This window comes from Notechis scutatus, chromosome 4 (genome assembly GCF_049901735.1).
Source record: "Notechis scutatus isolate UNSWTSFEM ecotype Mainland chromosome 4, rNotScu1.2, whole genome shotgun sequence".
Lineage (NCBI taxonomy): Eukaryota > Metazoa > Chordata > Lepidosauria > Squamata > Elapidae > Notechis > Notechis scutatus.
Genome location: NC_142012.1, coordinates 39,551,587 through 39,575,797, shown reverse-complemented (window position 1 = coordinate 39,575,797; position 24,211 = coordinate 39,551,587). Strand labels below are relative to the sequence as shown.

Genomic DNA, 24,211 nt, shown 5'->3' with positions numbered 1-24,211 from the left:
TATAATAGCAATGCTACTAGAATTTTTTGAGTATCTTCTTAAATTTCTTAATTGTAACCAATTTCACTGAAGTGCTGTCTTCCAGATGCTCTGGCACTAGGAGGATGAATCTAACATCTATTAAAGACTGTAAGACAAAATCTAATTGCAATGAATGGGAGTCAAAACAAGCTCAAGAACACATTTAGAAAATGCAACCTATACTTCACAGATTCATAGAATATAGTAAGGAGTTTGCTGTGATTTCACAATGCAATCTCAAGAGGATGTGTGTACTTGGCAGGGATGCTGCTGCATTCAGCACTTCATGTAAATGTACAAGTGATACCCTTCCTGCATTGTTCAGAATTCTTTCTGGGATTGTCTGTTCCTTACTCAAGTATTTGCAGTTGCCGTATTCCAAATCCTGTTAAGTATGTAACTAAATCATAAATGCTGTAAAAAGAATTCAGTCATTCAAGGACAGATTTTACGGGGAAATAACAGCACTGTTTGATATCTTGCAGATGGTGCTGGAACTTTGAGTTTCATTTTTTTTATTCTTACTGTTGGTTATTCTTATCTAATACATTGCAGCTTAAGACTGATTATATATTTTTCTTTAAAAAGTTAAAATTGGCCAGCAGAGATACAGAGTGACCTTTCATTTACTATGCTAATGAACTAATTTACAACTCTACTCATACATATAAAGTTTATACCAGTGGTCGCCAACCAGTGGGCTGGGGATCACTGGTGGTCTAAGAGAAAATTTGGGTGGTCCACATAGAAATGTCACCCCCAAAGCACCCCAAAACAATTAATCCAGGCTGCGTGGGAACACAAGGCTGTGCCACCCACATGGCCCGTGAAAACACAAGGCTTGCAGAATGATTGATTGATAGGAAAACAGGGGGGGGGGGATTTTCCTGCAGACTTTTTGGTGGATTTTCCCAAAGTCTCTGGTCTACAGGATTTAAAATTATGAGTTTGGTGGTCCCTGAGGTCCAAAAGGTTGGCGACCCCTGATTTATACAGTGTCTCTCGCACTATTTCATTACCTTTCCACTTAGCAAAAAAATTGCACCAGTTCTCTGATGGCCTGTAAAATTTGAAACTTCATCAGTGTTGACCTGAAAAAGATCTATTAAGTTCTACTACAGGGGTTGGAAGCCTATTGAATTCCAGATGTTGCTGACTTAAAACTTCCAGCAGCCCTAGGAAATATGGCCAATAGGTAAGAATGCTGGGATTTGTAGTTCAGCAACATCTGGAGTGGCACATGTTGCCTACAGCTATTCTTTTAAGCTCAGTTGAGCTTTTTCTTCCAGGAAATACATAGGAATACAAATTCAATTTCATACTTACAGGAATATGCTAGTCTTAGGCATTTCCTTAAATCTATTGCTTTTAGAGCAGATGGCATTTACTTGCTTGTTCTACTTTCTATTTTAATTATATATTATAATTATATAATCATATACATATATATTCTAGTAATTCTACAAACAGTAGGGGGACAATAATTTTTCTACACATTATTGTAAATCTTAAAGGACTGAAAAGTTTAATGATGAATGGTGAATTAATCATCTACCTCTATAAAAATGTCAGCTGTATTTACTCATTTTTGCATCCATGTATAATCCAAAAAAAATGTTTATTGTTTAAAAAGTATTCAGTTTTAAATTTCTTCTGTTCTAAATTGTTAGATGTATTTTACAGAACCTACTGAAAAATTCAGAGAATTTTATTTTTGTGCTAAAATGAAAGGAAAATAGTGTTCATCATGCACTGTGTTTCAATGTACTTAAATATTAATCAAATGAAATTCAAAACACATGCTTAGAAAATTACTAACCTATTCATAGTCCAAAAACCCTAAGAATTACAAATAGAAAAAGATAAATCTGAGATTAAATAAAATTGCTTAAACCTTTTGCTGCTGAAATGCTATCCTAATCTAATAGAACCATATGACCTACTTTTAAGTATAGTACACAATTTTGGTCTGGTTTTCTTGTAAACTCCATTAGACAAATTTGGATAAAAAAGATTGAATACTAAATGATATTATTCCAATATATAGATACTTCATTCAAAAAGAAAGAAAGTATGCTTAATTCATAGGTAAAGGTAAAGGTTTCTCTTGCACATATACTATGCTAGTTTTTCCTGACTCTAGGAGGCAGTGCTCATCTCCTTTTCAAAGCCAAAGAACCAGCGCTGTCCGAAGATGTCTCCATTGTCATGTGGCCAGCATGACTAAATGCCGAAGGTGCATGGAACACTATTACCTTCCCACCAAAGTGTCCTTATTTTTCTACTTGCATTTTTACATTCTTTCAAACTGCTAGGTTGGCAGAAGCTGGGACAAGTAACGGGAGTTCACCCCATTATCCAACACTAGGGATTCGAACCACTGAACTGCCAACCTTTCAACTGACAAGCTCAGCGTCTTAGCCACTGAGCCACTGTGTCCCTTGTTTTTTTTATTTTCTGTATGTAAACTCTTGTTACAACTCAACTTTCCATACAGTTCTCCTAAATATCTGTGACAATTCTTTATAGTTTACTTCTTATCTTCACTTTGAAGATAGCATTTCTTTGAATACTTGATTATTATAAGGGAAAGATCTACTAATTAAACCATAATTAGAAGATTGTGCCTGATAATTCATTTTTCTGTACTTATGCTTATTATGAAGCTTCAGGAACACTTTTAAAAATCTGAAAGCATGCCAATATTTGTGATATAGAGCTAGATAAAATTCTTCATATTATTTTATCTCATTGTCATTTTTTTCAGCCTCGGACTTATTCCATTTCCTTTCTACCTCAGTTCTAAAAAAATATGAAAATACCTCTTTATAACATTTCTTTAATGCATATAATTTCCTAATATTTCTTAAAAACTTAATTTTGTAAGCAAATTTCTCTAAATTAATTCACTGTGATGCACTACTGTATGCCATTTATAGATACATACATACCAGTGGTGGGATTAAAATTTTTTTACTACCGGTTCTATGGGTGTGGCTTGGTGGATGTGGCAAGGGAAGGATACTTTAAAATCTCCATTCCTTCCTCACTCCTGGGGGAAGGTTACTGCAAAATCCCATTGCCTCCCCACCCCACTAACCTGCTTTCCAGATCCGTTCTCCCATGCAAGGCAACAAAAGAAGACCCAGCCGATCAGCTGGGACTTGGGAGGAAGAGAATAGATCGGGATGGGGCCAGTCAGAGGTGGTATTTGCCAGTTCTCCGAACTGCTCAAAATTTCCACTACCAGTTCTCTAGAACAAAGATACAAATATACTGTATATACTGTAAATAAATTTCAGGATAAATAATTAATAATGACATGAACTAAACAAGGTAGACAATAATAAACTTACTGAAATAAATTTCCCTCATATACTTCTGTGTTTACAATATGTATATATTCAACTGAGAAAAGACTCGTAATGATAAGATATATCACTCTCTTCCATTTGCACTTCTCCCTTTGGTAAGATGTCACCATGTCCTGATGGCCTCTACCATCTGCCACACAGTTTGCATTAGGGTACTACAAATCTGTCATTAATATCTATTAACTGTTGGCATATCTAACCTTCTATTCCACATTAGCCACTAGTCATATGGATTGCAGCAGTGGAAATGATGGAATCATAGCTTCACCCGTGCAGTGTATTCACTTTTACAATAGAAACTGCACGTTAGAAAACTCTGAATAGGAATGGCAATCCTTGAATAAAGACTTAATCCACTGCACTGAAACCATATCAGTCAAGAAGTGTGTAAATCATCCACTACTAAATGTCTAAGAATGCATTATATCACTCATTTGAATCTAAGGTAGCATCTCTTAACACTTTCAGGCAGAAGCCTTTTCCACTCCCTACAGTATCAGATATTTTTACATGTGATGCTTCCAAACTATTATTTTTCCACTCCAATGAGTCTTTTAAATTGTTTCTATTCTTTGTTAATCAATTTACTAAAACAAGGCCAGGATGCTGTCATATTCAGAAACAAACACTTAACAGTGGATTAACTTCCAGTAGCAGCTCTGTGATGCTAAAGAAGTAGTTGTTTACACCAAGAAGGTAAATTGGTATATGCTTATAGTATCAATGTGTATGTATGAAATTTAACTAAAGCCCATCTGAGGTAAATTCACAAAGCAATATCTGCTCTATCCCTCACTTCAAAACAAAGAGTATTGTGTGAAGCATTTTGTTAAATTGAAGCACTTTGTCTTTGAAGTTTCAAGTGCCATTTTGAGCCACATCTCACACACACCTTGTATAGCTGTAATCTATAATGCTGGTTGGGTCCATGTTGTTCCCTTACATTATCTGAAAATTTTATTACCTTATCTGGTAATTATCTATAAAGGTGTTCAAATATAGCTGAAAGCAGGCATGATTCTTGTCTGTTTGGAAAGGCAACATAATGGTCTTTGTAGAGTAAAACTCTTAAGTCACAGTACAGAAAACCAGTTTGAAACTTTTTCTACCTTACTAAATATCTATTTATTGTCCTTGACCTCACGTCATCATCAAAAAGTAACAAATGGCATATGTGTGAATGGAGAGCTATAACAGTAAATGCATTTTCATAGTTCAATTATCTTGTATTGAAACACTGTCAAGGTGCAGGAGGAAATTCAAAATATTTACTTAGGGTATGAAGTGAAAATATGTTGCCTTCTTCTCATTAGCTCTTTGGCAACATCAATAAAAATAAATAATTTAATTGAAATTATTTTAGAGGGATCCAGAGAACATTGATTTTATATGCAAATTATAGCTGTAATGGATTGCATCTACAAAAGAGGAGGGGAGGTGATGAACTATGTAAAACTGCAGTTTCCTGGGAAGGAGGGAGCCAATTGCAAGAAGGATGATGAGACAAGAGACAACACAGCCTGGGACTGGATCATAGAAAGAGGAAGAGATTTAGGATAGCCACTCCTTAGAATCTCCCAGGGTACACCACTGGGGTGAAAGTAGCACAGGTTGAATCTGGCAAGGTTCTATCTATTGGTGTGAGCAAATAAAGAACTGAACCTTAATTGAATTGTTCTATGTCACTCTCGGGCTGAATCTGGCAACAACCCATCATCATTCATAGACTTCCACTTTAAAATAGAGAAAGGTTATGGATTTAACATATATACCACAGATATTATCAAGAGCTATACAATAAATTATTCTAAAAGCCCTTATCTGTTGCTTAATTTTTAGCCTTGCCTTGCAATCAGTAGATCTGAATGGAGAGAGCACTAAGAAATCAGTCCAAAAGGAAACTTGGTAACACCATAAAACACTTACAAAACAATTACTATCAGAATTAATGGATTTATTGAGAGGTGATGAACAGTCTGTATCTCATAATGTAAATAAATGTTCAGTTGAAGCTTTCAAACAAAAAATTAGTTGTAATTGTATTTAATTTTCCCAAACTATTCCAAATAGCAGTTTATGTTCTGTGATCAAATCCTGGCTCTTTATATATGTCAATATGTGTGTGTCAATATTACACGTATGCAGGGGTTTTTTGTTCATGTTGCCATGCCCATTATCTTGACTTCTTCACATACACATCCCACAGACACTAATGTTCTAGTTTCATAACTCCACAACATAAAAGGAATCACATATTAATTCCAATAATAAAAATTGCCACTCTTTCAGATCAATCTGCTATTTCATAGAGCTTAAACAGATCAGCAAAATTTTAGTAACAAGTGTGCTTTGTCTTCTCTCCCTTCATTTTGGCATTGTCAGTTCCTAAATCTTCTTTGGGAGGAATTATTTTCACAAAGCATCCTCAAAGTTCATAACTTTTGTGAAATTGGGAAGTTCCTACCAACTCCTGTTTTCCTGTTCAATTTTTAAAGAAAAGGGAAAAGAGATCTTAGAGAGAGGCAAGTAAATTGTGGGCCTCACATCTAGGAGACTAGATTCAAGTCTACCCATCCATAGTCATAACTTATTGAATGACTTGGCATATCATTATCTAGCAAGTTTGTTTAGGTATAAGAATAAAACCAATCTTCACTTTGAACTCAATGATGAAAGGTAGGAATGGAAAAGGAGGAGAAGGAAGAGATTAAAAGTAATAATCATTGATCCTGCTGTATACAAAAACCTCTTAGCTGGATCTTGCATGACCTGGTGCTTTTCTTGCTGCAAGAGAAAATAGAGTTCCAGATCATTCCAAACTCCGTGAAATGAACCAAGATAAGAAGAACATTTTCTAAATCCTTTTCTGTAGTGGGTTATCTACTAAGCATTCACCAAAATATAAACTCAATGATTTTTCATGCTCTAGTGTTACTGAACACCACACACATTTCTTTACATGGTTACACTTTAGAATAGAGAGTAAAACTTTCCTCAGTCCTACAGATTGTTTCCTGACCATCTACATTGAAAAAATGATGTTTTTTTTCTGTTCCTGTACAACTGGAGGGTGAGAAAGAAGCATTGTGAAGAAAGGAATCTAGTCAACATTTGGTAGGCTTGGGGAGAATCTCCCAGGTTGAATTGGTGCCATAGAATCAAGGTTCCCAATCTCTGTTTTAGAAAATAGGCTACAATTTTAGGAAAGACTGGCCTGTGCGATGGTGAATTAGCACTTAAGACAAGTCATGTTTAACATGCCTCAAACTTGGAATTCCTTGACAGTTCTCAGTTCATTAATCCTACAGAGAAATTTGTTGATCTTTAAATAGGAATTACAGTTTCTTGATTAGTGTGCTCTCACTTCCCCTTTTGTAACACATTTTCAGTTTTGCATCTTTGTTTTTGATTTAAGGTTCATTCCTGTTACTTTTCTTTTGTGTGCATTCTTTTAAATTGTGTCAAATTTAAATATACTTCTCACTTCCAATAACAATGCCTAAGGAGATAATCTAAACATGCAAAATCACATGCCGTCATTTTTCTTGTCTTTTTTTTTTCATTTTTTGGTACAATGTTACTGTTGATTGGTTTTGCTAGCTTGTAAAGCATTTGAAGCAATGGCATTTGAAAGTTTTCTTTTGATTGATCTGTCACTTCATTTTCTTTGTCATATATGTATTTATTTATGCCTTGGCATTTTTTTCTCCTGATTATTGAATGCATAGATATACATGTTTACATTCACATGTTTCTTTGTTTGTTTGAATTTCATCTCATCTTTATTTTTAAGTAACTCAAGGGAATAAATATATTTAATACTCCTTCTCCTATTCTTTTTCCCCACAACAATAACCCCAGAGAAAGAGAACAATCCCAGAGAAAGTCACTGGTCCAAAGTCACCCAGTCGGCTTTCATGCCTAAAGTGGACTAGAAGCCACCATTCCTGGCTTCTAGGGAAGCACTTTAATCACTACATCAAATTGGCTGTAGGATATACACAATCTCTTCTTTGTTTCCAAATAAACTCCTTTTTCCAGGACTCCAGTTCTAACTGCAGTTGTGAAGTGAAATATTATCTAATAAGAGACAGAACTGAGAGGACCGTGTGTAGTCCATTCTCCAACAAGGAAAAATAATCTCTATATTCCTATTTCCAAATGCCATAGACAAAGCCCTATCCCAGATTATAGTTAATGAAATATAATAAGGTTATATTAAAGAGGCAAAAATATTTTTGTCTTATCAAGATAAGATTAATGCAGGATCCTCTTTGGAATTATTAGATGAACTCCTATTTAGCACCTGCACATACACACTTATAGACAGAAATTGGTATCTCTTAATTCACTGAATGGGAAATTCTGTGATGAGGTGATTCCAAGTATTTTCTGCTTGAAATTAAGCTCCTATGTCTTTAATAGCAATTGCTGTCAGTCAGGAACAATGAGACCCACATGTAAAGGTTCCAGTTTAGTGGTTTATTGCTCAAGCCTATACACAGAAATCTTCACTAACTAACAGTTTGCACTTGAGTAAAACTGGGTGAAGTTCAATGGCATTCAGGAGGGTTGGACTTCATTGTTTGTACCACAGAAAGAATATAAATTAATTCCCAATTGACCAACATCTATATGGATTCTACAGGTGTGGCCTTTCTTCACTGGATGCAGGGATACACAATTTTGCTTGCTGCTTAAAAGCAATAAATATAGTTAAACAGTTAATTTTAAGTGATGGGCAGAAGATGGTGCATCAGAAATCATTGTCTCCAACAGACAACATGAAGAGAAGAGCACCACTCTGGTAACATTCTTTGTGTTACTATGCATTGCGTTATCCTTGATGATATTCTCTTGGGGGGTGGGGGCTTAACTTTTTTTTTTTAATTCAATTTTGATAGATTCTCAGAGAATGCCTGGACAATTCCCTGCAGCTTTTTAAGCAAGGTTTTTCACAAGTAGCTTGCCACTGCTTCATTTGTAGGGCTGAAAGTGAGTGGCCAAGGTCACCCAGCTAGCTTTGTGCCAATAAAACATTTACTTGCTTCAGTTTATTTCTGTGCAAATAAATTGTGCAAGTAAAACATTTACTTGTTCCAATTTATTACAGCTTTAACCTTGGCTACAACCATTGTACAAAGAAATGCAACACAAGTGTCTGCAATAAATCAAATGAATAGAACCCTTATCCTTAGATTTCCTCAACTACATGAACTCACCTGGCAAATGTGGTCTTAGATTTTATCAGCCATGTAGGATTTGGTAGCCTAATTTCCAAAACTGGAAATTTTTCCAATTTAAAACTTCACAGGAGCAAACCAGGTGGTATACTTTACTTCTTTAAAAGTTGATGAAAAAATACCTTCTATTGTTCCTCAACTTTTAAAAGCCCAATTGATATCCATATTTCCCCCACCCCTTCCACAACATACCCACTTTCTAAACTGATCAAGTGATTTTTGAATCCACTGGCTATTTCAAATAAAACTCTATGCTTCTCTGCCCCTTTGATATGGATGTTTTCAGAAAAAGGACAAATTTTAACCATGTTTTAGTCCTGGTAAGATGATTGCTGAATGATTGTAATCCTTAATCAATAAATAATTAGTATTTTAAATCCAAACTTTTTGGAATCTTACAAATTTTTGTTCTGCTATGGCCCTGAATTACTTATATCTATTTATTTATATTTATAATTTTAAAACTTTAAAATAATGTCTTAGTAATTGGAGGGCAACATTCCCACTCTTCCTTTAGTTCCATTTAATAATGGATACTTCATTTTGAAAAAAACAGTGTAATGTCCTTTCATAGAAATTATTTGCAAATTATTAAATCAATTAAAGGGTAAATTTTAAAAAGAGTCATATACAGTAAATTGAAATATATATTAGAGAGAAATCCTATTTGTTAGTAGTAAATAAAAAATGTTGGCAATTTATCCAGATCATTGCCCTGCCCACTGCTCACGAGTCAATGAGCAATTTATTAAGAATACACAATTAAAGAACATTGATTTTTATTGTAACTAGTGTTTAACTTTCAACAAACTAATATGCATTATTGAAACATAAATGTTTATTTGGACCATTATACTAATTTTGTTCAGTATTTCTGTAAATTGAAAGGAGAAGTGTGTGTGTGTGTGTGTGTGTGTAGCAATTTAACAAAAAATAATAGTAAATAAGAACAGTACAGTTAATAATTTAATAATATCAGTAAAATAATATGGTTCTTAAGCTTACAGAAAAACCTTTATACTAAATGTTTTTACAAGATGTTTATTATACATATTTTTGTGGTGCAATAATCCTGTGTTACACTTTGGGGATGAAATGTTGTGTAAAAATAATTTTTAGTGTTTTGAAGTAGATGTAAAAACTGTAAAAATAAATTGGTATGACATATAGCTCGGTCACATAGGTCAAACAATGAATTTGGTTATCCCTGGAAGATCAAATGCAAGGCAATTCTCAGTATGCACAGTCTGTAAAAGAGAATTAATATAGAGAATTAATGTAAGTCCCTCCAAATCTGAATCTAAAAGGAATATTGGGGAAAATTATAATAATGTGCTCTGTTTTCTCTCTTTTAGGTGCTGAAAGTGTAGAAGCCCAGTGTAAAAGATTTGAAGTTAGCTCAAGTGAAGATGGTAGAGTGCTTTTCTCTGCTGATGAAGAAGAGATTGTCATTGGAGCAGACAGACTGAAGGTGACCGGTAGGTAGTAAGAGTTGGGTTGCTAACCCTGAATGCATTTCACTTACCGGGGGTGGGGGGGATGGGAAGATGAATTTATAAAGTGTTTATGTATTTTGTGTGTGTGTGTGTGTGTGTGTATACACATACATTTTATGTGTATTATGTATATACATAAACACACATTTATTTGTGTATGTGCATATGTATATGTATACACATATGCACACATCTGTATATGCATATATACAGATATTTATATATATACATGCAAGCACACATACACATCATGTATTGTATGCAAGTTCTATATATCTGTGGAACTGTTTAGAAATAATGTTCATCATTATTACATTCAAGTTTTGTATCAAAAGATAATATTTCATGATTCTGAATTAAGAACTGTAATTTTCTTCTATTGTAGGAATAAAATTTTATCTTTCAAGTTACAATTTTCATTTCTTGTTCTTTTGGCCATTAAACGTTAAGTTAGATACTGCCCTTTGGCATCATAAAAGTTGTGATTATATAGTCAACTATATAATGTACTCTGAATGTCAGCTCTAATTACTCTGTGATTTAAGACTAATATAGTTCTCAGACAAGAGTAATTATTAAGGAAGGAGAATTTTCAACCAGTAAAATAAGAACTACTGAATTTCAGGCATGATTTTCTCTCATAATTTTAAATTATTTCTAATGAAAGATTGTTTGTTCAGATATACTATTTGACTCCATTGCTATATATTGATCAACTTGATAGTACAGGTGATGTACATTTTGTTTCTGTCGAAACCGATTGGATGCTTTTTGTTACAATAGTTCCTTACCCAGCTGATCATCATCAGAGTTCCATACCCATGATTGAGACATGAATATTAAACTTTGTACCCAAAGTAGAGGGTTTAATAGGACATCATTGTATCTGTTGGAAGTTCAAAAACTCCACTGACCATTGCTCAAGTCAGATTCCCACTTTCAAAAACATTTCACTTAAATTTACATAATGCTTCAATCTCTAATATATCAGCAAACTCCTTCTGCATGGGATAATCTGTTCAGGTCTTTTTAGGAAATTGTGTTGAGTGCTTGCCCATAGTGGCTGTAAAATATTTTTACAGGACTGGTACAGAGGAAGAATACAATTATTAATTATAATGTCTAGCAGAAAGGATTAAAAGATTAGATTGATTTACAATAAAACAAAGTGTATGTGTTGAGACATAATGAGAGCCTTTCCCATAACTTATAATTACATAGACTTCCATTAAATTAAAAATATAGATATTAAATATTTATTTTCCTTTTCATTAAATAAATTAAGATTAAACATTTATAAGAATCAAACAGCAAACCTGTCAGGCCTGGTCTAACTAAATAACTATTGTATGTTTTTCTGTATTATAAGCATATAAGATGTGTATCTAAAGAGATGGAAGTCTTTAAAAAAAACCTCAGTGATATTTTTTGACAATATGTCATGTCACAGGACATATTATAGATGAACTGATGCAAGACATGGATATGTAATGTAATTTGAGGTCAATACACAAGGGTGAGTACAAAGACAGTTCTATCTGTCTTTTTGGTTTGGAGAATATAATGCCTTTTGGCAGTGTTCTAGTTATAACTTGCAATCGTAATTCATTCTTTTGTAACCCCAAGGCTACATGACATGGGTCAACCCTTGATGACCACTAGAGAGCTGCCACATTATAGAAAATGGAGGCCAACATCCAACAAGTGGAATTCTATGTTTGATCCCCTGTAGAAAACTGCTTATTTTCTCTTGTCTATATATTCTTGAGCAGCTTGGCTTCTACATATTTAAAAGAAGATTTTCCTATTTTAGTTCTGTCACAACCTTTGAAGTTAATCCATCTTCATCAGACTGTAAATTGACTTACATATTATCATTTTAACATCTTGCTTTCCATTAAAAATTCCAAGCAATTAAGAATGATCATTTAATGTCAATGGGAGAAGAACTTTTAGTTATATAATCTAGTTTCAATATATTCTAGGACACTTAAGCTAAGCAACATGACTGGAAAGATTTTGCTCCCAAATCTAACAAAAAAAGCTAACCTTTTTAAACCTTAACTGTCAAAGAAGATGCCCTTGTGCATTGTAAAAAGAAATGCTGTCCAACTATTTTGGTGATGCTAACATCAGACAAGAACAAAGCTTTCTAGTCAGATTTCCTCTTCAGTGGGATATGATTGAGATCATTAAAGATGTTTTAATCAAAGTGTATGGAAAATTGTCTTGAGTTGGATAAGGAGATGAATGTCTCCATGGCTTATATCCCGGCCAATCATTCATACAAGATCAGGAGAAAAAGAAGATGGTGTAAGAAGGCCTAGAAATGCCTCACTTTATTCTCTAAGTTGGAATATGCCTCTTAGTTTAATCTTCCATCTGCAGTGGAAGCAGCCACATATGATCAGTGACTTCCAAATATTGTCCTCCAGTATCCAAAATAAGGCACCAATAAAATACCATTAAAATACAACTGCAACTGATGTTTTCACCAGGAATATGTCAGTTTTAGAGCAAAATCCAAACTCAAAGAAACTCAAAGAATTTGAGAATAAAACTCAATCCAAACTCAAAGAATACCCTTCAAGAGGGGATTTTAAAAATCATGTCTTTTTTAACTAAAAAAGATCAGGTAGCACATTTGGGTAATAAAACTTATCCAAATTATCCAACAAAGGAATTCTTCATCATTTTAGCACTTTGTAGAAACTGTTCTCATGTATTGCTAGAGACCAGGGATGGCAACTTCAGTTCACACTAGTTGCTTGTTCAGAGAGTCACAAACATTCATTTAAATGTAGGCTTGGGTATTTTTATCTACATACCAATCTATCCATTCCCCTAATTCTTTTGCATGCACATATATTCACACAAATCATTTTTCCTTTAGCAATCTGCTAGCGGATTGTTGTATTTCCCATGTAATATTCCTAAATAATATGAAAACAGTGGGGTTTATGGATAATTGCTATGTGGAGCTGGGAAGCTTAAACCATTCTCTCTCCCATCAATCCTTCACTGTATTAGTATTATAGTCCATGAGAATAGATTGATCCAATTATTTATCTGAAGTAAAAAGCAATTTTTATGTTCTGTTGTTACCAATTAGAAGATAGTTGGGTATGGTGTAGTTAAGTATGGATTAATTATCCTAAAAGGGTCCCCTCTGACTGACAATCAAAATGCAATTTTCAATATTTTTTCTATTCCTAAATGTTCAAGCCAATGACTCTCCTTAAAAAAATATTGAATGTAAATGTAAAACAAATAGATCTATTTCTTAATGCTATAAACATTTACCTACCTTTTTAAAATGGTATCATTTTTAAGGATTATCTTACTCTGAACATACAGTGTAATGTCCAAGCAGCATAGAAGTACAATACAGTGTAATGTCCAAGAAGGATTTATGTTGCAGGATACATGTTCTAGAATTGGTATCTTTCTCATACATATCTCGCATTTATTGAGTTGAATAAACAAAATGACTTTATTCAACTTTGTTGAACATTTCAAATCAGATCTGATGTTCAGATGTATAGGAGAATCCTGGCAGTTCTGAATGAACAACTTTTTTACTGTCTTAAGTAAAACTAGTTTTAAGACCAGAAAATATACAGTAAATGTGTATGCATGTCATGTACATTAGATATTATTCAGACAAGTTCAATTCACTTGTCATGCTTTTATTTAAGGACTATGAAGAGAATGCAAGAAAAGTGACTTATTTATTAATTTATCAAATTTGTATGGCCACCTATGTCACAAGAAGTGACTCTGGGAAGCATACAATAATTAAATAAGAACAACACTTACATAAATTGGGTGGTGCAGTGGCCTAGAGATGGAACTCTCACCACACAATCGGGAGGCGGTGAGTTCAATCCTAGATAAAGGTAGATATTTCTTTCTCTGGGCACACTGAGAATATATTTGCTGAATAAAACCCCACATTGGTGACAGGAAGGGCATCTGGCCAATAAACACTCAGTTCTATTCAGTTGCCCAGACTCCACTCCATAAGGGATTATGGGAAAAGAGGATGAACACTTACATAAATTGATTACTATAAAAATATAAAATGATCATTATTAAACATGATGCAGGCATGAAAAGAGTGAATATATCAACAGTAGAGGTATATTAAAGGGTTACTGGTTCCCTGGGACCCCAAGTCTAGTGACATAACCAAGTCTTGAGTGAATTCAGAAACATTAACAGGGATGGAGCAAACCTGAGGGAGGGTGGGGGATGAGGGAGACTGATTTCCATTTCAATCCACTGGGACATTAACCCATAAGATCACATCTAGGGTGAATTTCTCCTTGGTGAGGGATAATTATAGCATATATTTTTTTGGTTGACCTCTGCAAATTCAGTCCAATGCAATCTAAATGTAATAAAGTCCTTTTTAAATACCTAAAGCCCTGGGGTTTATGTAAGGTATCTGGATTTTATTTTGTTTTATTTTTGCATTTGGATTGTAAATGAGAAGCATGGAGATGGGCAAGCATTCATAAGATTCCTGATTCACAAAAGATATATAGCCATATTTTTAAAACAACGTATCTTAGAAAACTCTGGTTCCATCCCCAGGCCAAGATTTTTCCTCTTCTTCCCCCCTTCTGCTCCCACCAGATATTTTTCGTAAAATATATGCGTAAAGCCCTTTCAGCTATTTTACTTTCTGGGCTCCCTCATCAGCACAAAACATGAAAACACTCAACCATCCAATCAAAAGCTGCTCTCATGTTTTTGCTCATTTCTGAGCATTGATAAACTATGGGAAACATTGTTAAAAGCATGCCAGCAAATCCAAATATCAGCTGGCCAATATAGCACTTTTTAAGATGGTCTGACTCTGACCTCTGGACCTGAATCTGCCTCTGGACCTGAATCTGGGTCTGCCTCCAGTTTTGTGATTAATCCCAGCCTGTGTTTTTAAAGCTTATTTATTTCTTTGTTTAGATTTTAGTGTTTAATCACATACACCTCCGGAGGCTTCAAATTTTAAACAGAATAATAAAATAACTATAACTTTAACATTTTTTTAAAAGAAAAAATAACATTAATTTCCTGCAGTAAAAATTAAACAATGCCTTATAAAATCTTTTAAACTAATCAATTTTGGGAGCTTATCTCAACCATAACAAGGGCCTAATAAATTCTCCAGTCTGGAGCACAGAATGAGCAGGACATTTCTGTTTTGGGGTTTTTCTTCCATTAGTAAATCCAGTCTATTAACTGATCTGTAAACTGCATTGTGATTTTTTGAAAAATAAAATCCTAGAAAATGATATTGGCATTTCTCTACAGTTAGCAAGACAACAGCATGAACATTTCCATAAAGCCATCAACTTAACTTGATAAACTCTACTTTATTAGCTAGCTGGAAGGAAACTGTTCAGCTTGGAAATAATAATAGTAAGGATAGTTCCAGGCTGTTGGCTTTTGCGACATAGTGCAACTCATATTGTGGCTGGGTGGAAATGCCCAGTGGGATAGGCAGTAATGAACAACCAATAATAATCAGACGACTGAGAAGACAGTTTCATTTCTGTTTTTGTGCATTTCATATCTGATATCGCCATATGAAAATAGAAAAAAATAGCTAATCTTCTAGAATTATAGTGAAACATAGCTAAGCAACAATTAGTTGCAACAGATTAGTTCCAAAAATCTATTCATGTTGGATAATTTGAGGGGTTCCTTGGTGCGCTCTGATCTTAGTTGTAAAATGTGAGGAATAAATGAAAGCTACATCAAAGAATGTAAGGTAACTGTTGTTTTGCTCTGTCAAGGACAGTGCCCCATCACTGAGGTCTTAAATGTAAAATCAAATCAGGAAAATGACAAAATCCACTTTCTAACAAAAGGAGGTAGAATTGCAAAGGCATCATTTAGTTTTCACCAGTCACTCTGTTCTATAAATGGAATTAAATGAGAAAAATTTGAAGGGGCAACAAAAGCTGAATTCATCTCTTCTGATCCCTTAGTTATAAGGTCAATGTATCAAGTGCTTTAGGAGCTACAGATGGATCACACTAAAGACTAGAGTTTGTCACATTGCTTCATGCTACCTCTTGCCATTTTATTTCTTCATCGCTCTAGAATTATTTACAGAAAATTGATGTACAATAATAGAAGAAGAAAAACCTCATTCAATGAAACAGAAGTACATTTCTTTTCTATAGGCTTACGTTATTGCACTAGTAGTGTAATAGTGTAAGTTCCCACTCAAACAAATTTAGACATAACGTTTGAATGTGATTGCCTCATAATATAAGCATTTTTATGATCCACAGTATTTTTATATATGTCATGCAGTATTAAATATAGATATGTGGTACTCAGAAGAGGAATCCATACAAGGGGTTCAGTGGCATTAGAAATAATTGAGGATAAGTCCTCAAAATAAATCAATTTTCAGATTGCACTCATCTTTGTCATATTTAACTTTACACCAAATGTTGAAAAATATTCTAGACCATCCATCTAACTCTTTTCATTGTATTAAAAATGGTAACATTAAGTTTATCAATTTAACCCTTTAATCCTTCTGGAAATTCTTATAACAACATAAAGGTGTCAAGACACAGCTTAAACTCCAAATCCATACAAGTTTTTGAACTGTAATGTGAACCAGTCTCAGCATTGTGATTTATCCCCATTTACAGAGTAACCAGTCAGGATCCCCAAATCATAACATAAACATAAAATATAATCATTATATAATAAAAGCTTATGCTTTGTTTCTCCCCCTGTAGTTCAATTGATAGTTTTAAAAACTTCTAATTATGCAAACAAAGGGTCTAAAGACAAATTTAAAAATAAGAAAAATAAGGAAGCATTCACAACTTGGACATAAATTTGAACAAAGAGATGGCATATCATTAAACTTCTCTTATGATTTAGGAGTTGAATAAATCATATCAATCCAGTATAAAAAAAACTTTGTGAAAGTCCATTTAAATCAAAACTTATCTCAAAACCTGCCAAGACACTATATAGGTTAATTGCTTAGCAACTGAAGAAATCAGAGCTGCTGGATGATTATTGATTATTTTGAGTAAAAATAACGTCAACTAAAAATCTCATATTGCCTTATGATCAAAATTTGTCATCCATTCTGGTTAAAAAGTACTATACAATTTGTGGATCAATTTAGCTTTTAAACTTATACCATCTGCATTTATAAAAAAAAATAGGTCTATAATTAGAAGACACTATTAAGTTCTTAGTCAACTGGGGAATAATAATTGTAATGTTTAAAAACCAGCTGTGAAATATTTGAAAAAGCCTTACTATAAACCTATAATAAAATAGGAGGTTAAAAACCTCCTAGCAACGTGAGAATTATCAGAAACAAGAGTCTCCCCGAATTAAATTTTAATTACAATTTTTGGAAGCAAGAAAATAAAAAATTAGGAAGTTATCAGGAACCAAAAATTGTCTTTAAAATTTAATCTATGAAATTTGGCCCATGTATCTGTAGGTGTGGGGGTGGTGCTTTTACATTTTTGTTGAAAAGAATTGCAGATTCATACACTTGGAACCTGTATGAATGTTCCCATTTTGAATCCTGAACAGATAGTATAGTAGAGTATTATATTGCTCTATTTGATGAAGTCTAAAAGTCAATAATTAATTTTCCCCCCCTTCTTCCTGATATTGTTGCCTTGTGCAATATAATACAAATTCTCCTTCTACAACTATAAAACTTGTTAATTTAGCAGTCTGGAAAAGAATAGGGTTCATAAGATAATAATAATTATTTAACAGTATCATCTAAATTTTAATCTTTAAGCACTTCTTTTTATTTTCAAAAATGTACAATAATGAATAAATGCTTGAGTGGGCTCTCATGCCATATCTACTACTTACTCTGTCATCTTAAGAAAATCTTTATCATTCAACAAATATGTTTTCAAAGGGCACTTAAAGAATATACATAAACTTTCATCAAATAGAACAGTGTATCATGGGAGCATGATAAGAGATTAATCTATCTTAAATCAAAGACTGAGAAATCAAGGAACAGTGGAGCAGAAAATAATCCAAATGTTTTACTAGTGTAAGTAAGCAGTACTGTGGGATGCAGATCATCATTACAGGTAGTCTTCAACTTACAATCACAATTGAGCCAAAAATTTCTGTTGCTAAGTGAGACATTTGTTAAGTGAGTTTTGCCCCAATTTGTGTTCTTTCTTGCCACAGTTGTTAAATGAATCAGTGCAATTTTTAACTTAATAACACAGTTGTAAAGTAAATCTGTCTTCCCTATTGACTTTGCTTGTAAGAAGGTTAGAAAAGATGAGAATAGAATAGAATAGAATAGAATAGAATAGAACAGAACAGAACAGAACAGAACAGAACAGAATAGAATAGAATTCTTTATTGGCCAAGTGCGATTGGACACACAATGAATTTGTCTTGGTGCAAATACTCTTAGTATACATAAAAGAAAAGATACATTCATCAAGAGTCAAGAATCATAAGGTACAACACTTAATAATAGTCATAGGATACAATAAGCAATCAAATCATACTAGGAAACAGTCAATATAAATCGTAAGGATACAAGCACGGAGTTACAGTCATACAGTCACAAGTGGGAGGGGATGGGTGATAAGGAGTGATGAGAAGATTAACAGTAATAGTAGTGCAGACTTTGTAAATAGTTGAACAGTGTTGAGGGAATTATTTCTTTAGCAGAGTGCAGTGCTCTTTAGTGTTGTTTTGAGGGAAGGAGTTAAAACAGTTTATGTCCGGGATGTGAGGGGTCTGTAAATATTTTCACAGCCCTCTTTTTGACTCGTGCAATATACAGTTCCTTGATTGAAGGCAGGTTGGTAGTAATTGTTTTTTCTGCAGGGACACTGCAACTGTCATAAATATGAGTCAATTGCCAAGCATCTGAATGTTGATCACATGACCATGAGGATGCTGCAATGGTTGTAAGTGTGAAAAGCAATCATAAGTCACTTTTTTCAATGCTATTGTAACTTCAAACAGTCACTAAATGAAATGTTGTAAATCAAGGACTACCTGTATTAGAAGTAATGCTTGCAGAATTAAGCTATGCCACTGAGTTTGAAGTTTCCATTTTATGACAGCAATTAAATACAGCCCAATCTTTTTCATCTTTAAGAAAAACAATGCTTTTAACATACAAAACAAAACTATTAACCAGATCCAAAAATTAAAAAAAAATAATAGAAAAACAGAAGTGAATCTGCATCAGAGGGGAAAAAATAAAATAAATGCATATAAACCAAAAATCTTAGTTCTTAAACACAAAAGTTAAGCTTTGACTACATGGAATATTATTCCACATCGTTAGAAATCCAATTCATTTATACAAAGTGAACACATATCTTCTACCCAGAGTTAAGTCAGGTGTAAAATAGTCTATCAACTATTTAACTGCAACCCACTCACAAAGAAGTTCTTAATAATTTGATGGATTCCAATCTTTGGTATTTTCCCCCAGTATTCTAGCAACCTTATGAATACTAAACCAGAATGGTGTTTAGAACAAGCCAGAAACATGAATCAAGGTCTCCTCAAAAATATACTTCTAACATACAGATGTTGAAACCCAACCATTATTATAAACCTTGGAATATTCAATAAAAATTCTTACTTGATCAGATATAATGAATTATTCTCTAAAACTTTAGCTTATTAATTGCTTAAATAGAATATTCTTACTCTTTCTTCTGAATTATTTCCATATTTATATCTAGTTTTCAATTGTACGATAATACTTTGATTTTGCAAATTAATTAGAGTGGAGGAAAGGGAAGGTCTATGATTCTGAAATGTTTTTTAAATTGGAGAGGACTTCATTCATAGCAACATCATTATATAAGGTACATCACTTATACCATTTTACATCATTTGTGCAATTATGAAAAATAACATAGCATTTCATAAATGAAACAAGTATTTTGCTCATTATATCCGAAGTCCACTAAATTGAGATCTGCAAAAATTGAGAGTAAATGTGGGACTCATAAACCTCTTTCAGTTGCACTAATAGCGAGGAAGTTTCAAAGCTGTTAATGCATCAAACCCAAATTGTCAGATGAAAAGAAATTTTAATTAAATGTATTCAATGTATTCCATTCAGTAGTTTTAGTCGATCCAAATGTATTTTGCAAATAAATAAATAAAGTATATGTAAAGTAGTTTACATATTAAATGTATTCCATTCAGTAGTTTTAGTTGATCCAAATTTATTTTGCAAAACATTGGAAATTGTAAAGGATTGGTTGACAGTAAGCTGCACAAAAAAAATGAAAAAGATTTTCCAGCTATTTCAGTTTATTATTATTCCATAATATTAATTTGTCATGGGAATTAAGATCATATTTAAATTTTCTTCCCAACATTATCCATATTTTGTAGTGCGGGGAGGAGGAATGAGTTCTGACTAAAATTTCCTGAAAGTATCATCTTAAATGAAACATCTCATGGTTTTTATTTGTTCATTTTAATCAGTCTACCTCAAGACTGTCTAATTCATGGCCCACAGGCCGAATGCATCACATGCTGGCCATCGCCACATCCAGTTTAGTGAAGGGGGAAAAAGTTGCGATGCATCACATGATGATGCCATGAAGACACGAGTTTGACACCCCTGGTCTACCTGATCAAAACAATTCAGTCAATTTAGGATTTACTTAAAGGCAAATTTCACTCATTTCATTCCACAACCATGTCTAACAATCTTTCATCAAAGATATGAACAACTAAAGTTTTTTTTCTTTTTCTTTTTTTAGTTTCATATTTTTAGCTTTCATTTTAATTATTATTTTTTGTTTCACTAAGACCAATTCTTGCTAGATAAGAACCACTGGAATTCCCACCTGATTTGGGACTAAAATCCCTTCCTTTTGCTTTTCCTGGGAAGCAAACCCACATGGTTTCTAGGTTATTGTAAATTAATTTCAGCAAACTCTGCAATTATTTTTTCAATTCCCTTATCTGAAATAAACAATACATTCCCCCAGAGCTGAATTCATTTACTCTGGCCTCAAATGCTGTAATTAAATTAACAGGCTCTTTTTTAAATTGCATATACAGTTCTCTCAATAGAAGAACATAATTACCCAATTTTGCCTCTATTTGCTACTATTCTTTGTGTGTGTTTTTTCTGTTTGAGATCAAGATGCTATATAGAGAAACTCTTTCATTTGCTGTTTATATAACAAGTATCCTTTTGCTCTATTCATTCTCTGGGTGCATAGCTACCAACATCTATCACCAAGCTTTCGACATTGTAATTTATAATATATATTTCCAGTGATATTAATGAAACCATGTTCATTGTCATTTTCTAAAGGTTAGATCTCAGTAACTGGTAAATTGAGCAGAATAAGTAGTTTACCCCAGTCAGTGTCTGAGAGCGCTACATCTTCAGTTTCCATAGTTTCAAGGGAGGACAATTTGCAAATGCATGACTAGATGTGGTTTGTACTGAATTAGGATGAATGCCATGTACACAGAGCTTTGCATCAGATAAATATCTTTTAGAATCATGCCATTTAAAACAGCTCCATTTATCCTGCAGGGTATTGCTTGCTTTATTGGAATGATATCTCTTGGAAGATTTTCAATGCTCTGTCTGCTCTAATCTCTAATCTTTTTATGGGTGATCCCTCCATCTTCAGGGTCAGGCAATGTAAGAGAAAGTACTGCACCTTCATTTTTTTTGTTGTCTAATATGGGAGGCTAAAATTAAATCAAATTAGTAGTTTGTAATAATTTCAGTGATGCATATTCTGTACTCTGTATGTGTATATCTTTCTCTGTGTAGTATATATGTGCATGCAATTAGAAGGAAGGGAGGGGGAGAAGGAGGGAGGGAGGGAGGGAGGGAGAGAGAATATGAACCTTTTTGCAAGGCAATCACCAAATTTGGAAGGGGAAAAAATTGGCCCAGTCCTTAAATGCCCTTTCAAATTTTTACTTACTTTCACAGTATATTCCCATCTTATTTTTACTTACATTGCACGAAGTATTGAAAACTGAAATATTGAATGGGAATAAATGAAGCAGATTTCTCTCTTTCCTTCTTCCTTCTTTATGCATAATGATTGATGGATTAAGGAACATCTGAAAGCAAAACCCAATGTATAGGGAGACATGACAGTGCATTTAAAGTGCATGTAAAGACAGAAAAAGGAAAGGAGAAGCATGTCTGGTCCTCTCACAGATTATGCTCCTGTCACTTGCAATATCAAATAAAGAGAGGAGGAAATGTATTTTGCAACTAGATGGGAGAACTGGATGGGAGGGAGGTTTTTTACCATGGTAAGAACTGGGCACACAAACAGGTTCAAGCTGGGGACTTTGGGAAATTCATCTTTCATTGGAAGTTCTATTTTCATCTAATATTGTTATCCAAGTCTGAATTGGGAAATCTTTCTCAAAATCCCTAGTCAAAAGAACAAATTGATTCATTGCTTTCATTGGGAAATGTGGTCAGTTAGCATTCAAGCAGTGGACTTGAACCAGGGGTGGGATTCTACCGGTTCTGTCCACCTCTGTAGAACTGGTTGCTCTGCAGCAAACAGACAGCATACATAGAACCAGTTCTATGTCTGCTGCTGTTTTGGCCCACCCGCCTGCCCGGGCTCTTACCTGACCTTTATTTCCTGCTTTTTCAGCCGCAGCTGCTTTGCGCGACACAGCTGCGGTTGAAAACTCAGGAAAAAGTGCCTTCTCAACTGCTGTGGAACCGGCAGCTAGTTGATGAGGATATACACGCATAAGTCAGGTGCGCAAAGCGCGCGTGCATGCACAAAGTGTAAAATCACCAAACCGGTAGTTACACCGGTCGGATCCCATCCCTGACTTGAACCTTACCTAACCAAAGCATAAACATAAGCAGGTGACTTCTTTCTGCAACATGGCCAGTTTTTGAGTGACATAAGCTTAAAATTGCATTAGTTATTACAGTATTAATGAAGTTTTCCCACTCTTGAGTAGCCTTTAATATGTATTAAGTTTCCCTACCATTCCGCTAGAAGTGAGTTAGATTTACTCATTCACCTGATGTAATGGTATGCAGGACTGACCTTGAGAGACAGGGGAAAGAGCCACCCCCAGGAGAATGATCAGATAAGACTCAATTTATCCTACAGAAGGAATGTGGGCAGGAGCAAAAGTTTCAGAAAGGACACTCCTTCATGTGGGAGTGTGGCAAATGACTCAGAATGGACGTTCTCTGGTTTGTTCTCTGGTTTCTTCGGCTGTTATCAGTGACAGGGAGAAATGTACTTCCCGACTTGAAATATTCTGTCAATTTAATCTTACAATAAGGTAGAATTCATTCATCTGGGTGTGTTTCCTATCTACTTGGCAAGGCTACCAGTCTGGAAGTATTTTTCTCCTTTGTTTCCTGTATAGCCCAAGACATTAAAGGCAGGGTACTTTCTGAGATGGTTTGGTCTGCCCACATTCCTTCTGTGGGTTAATATTAAGGGTTAAGCTGCCTCTTATTGGACCGACTGAGCTGTAGCTGAAGCTCATTCCCTGGTTTCACAAGGTCATTCTCTTATATCAGATGAAAGAACCAGGCAACAGGGGCAGGATATGGATTCATAATGGAGAGAGGAAAATTCTCATTTACCAATGAAAAATAGATATTGGCATTCAGTTCAGCCATGAGGAAAATCTAGCTCTGAGGAGCAGAAACAAGCTTTATGAATTGCTGGGCTTGTGTGATTTGTCTTCCTCTTTCATTGTATACATGAAAAAATCTTTCAGGTTTTTTAATGACCATTTGTTCTTGGTGTGGGTTCTTAGGGGGAAAGAAAATTACAGTTAATGAGCACCACAACATGCTTTTTCTGAATAACAACCAAAAAAGCAAACTCTAGTTTGCCAAAACCATTAAAACAATGCTTCTAATCTGCTTTCTACCTGCTTGAAAATAGACGATTGTTGCTTATCAGTGATTGGTTTTTAACAATCTTCAGGAGCAGTGGTTCTCAACCTGTGGTCTGCGGATCCCTGAGGGGGTTATGATGTCATCACAGGGGGTCCGTGAAGGCTTGAAGAA

The 24,211-nt window shown here is 34.2% G+C and overlaps 1 protein-coding gene across 1 annotated transcript in view; it reads left to right on the top strand.

Moving 5' to 3' along the window:
• SGCZ (sarcoglycan zeta) overlaps positions 1 to 24,211 on the top strand; it is a 573,073-nt gene that overhangs the window by 529,190 nt on the left and 19,672 nt on the right. The window contains exon 5 of the mRNA XM_026667086.2: positions 9,994 to 10,116. Coding sequence (XP_026522871.2) covers positions 9,994 to 10,116 — 123 coding nt within the window. The remainder of the gene's footprint in view (positions 1 to 9,993; positions 10,117 to 24,211) is intronic.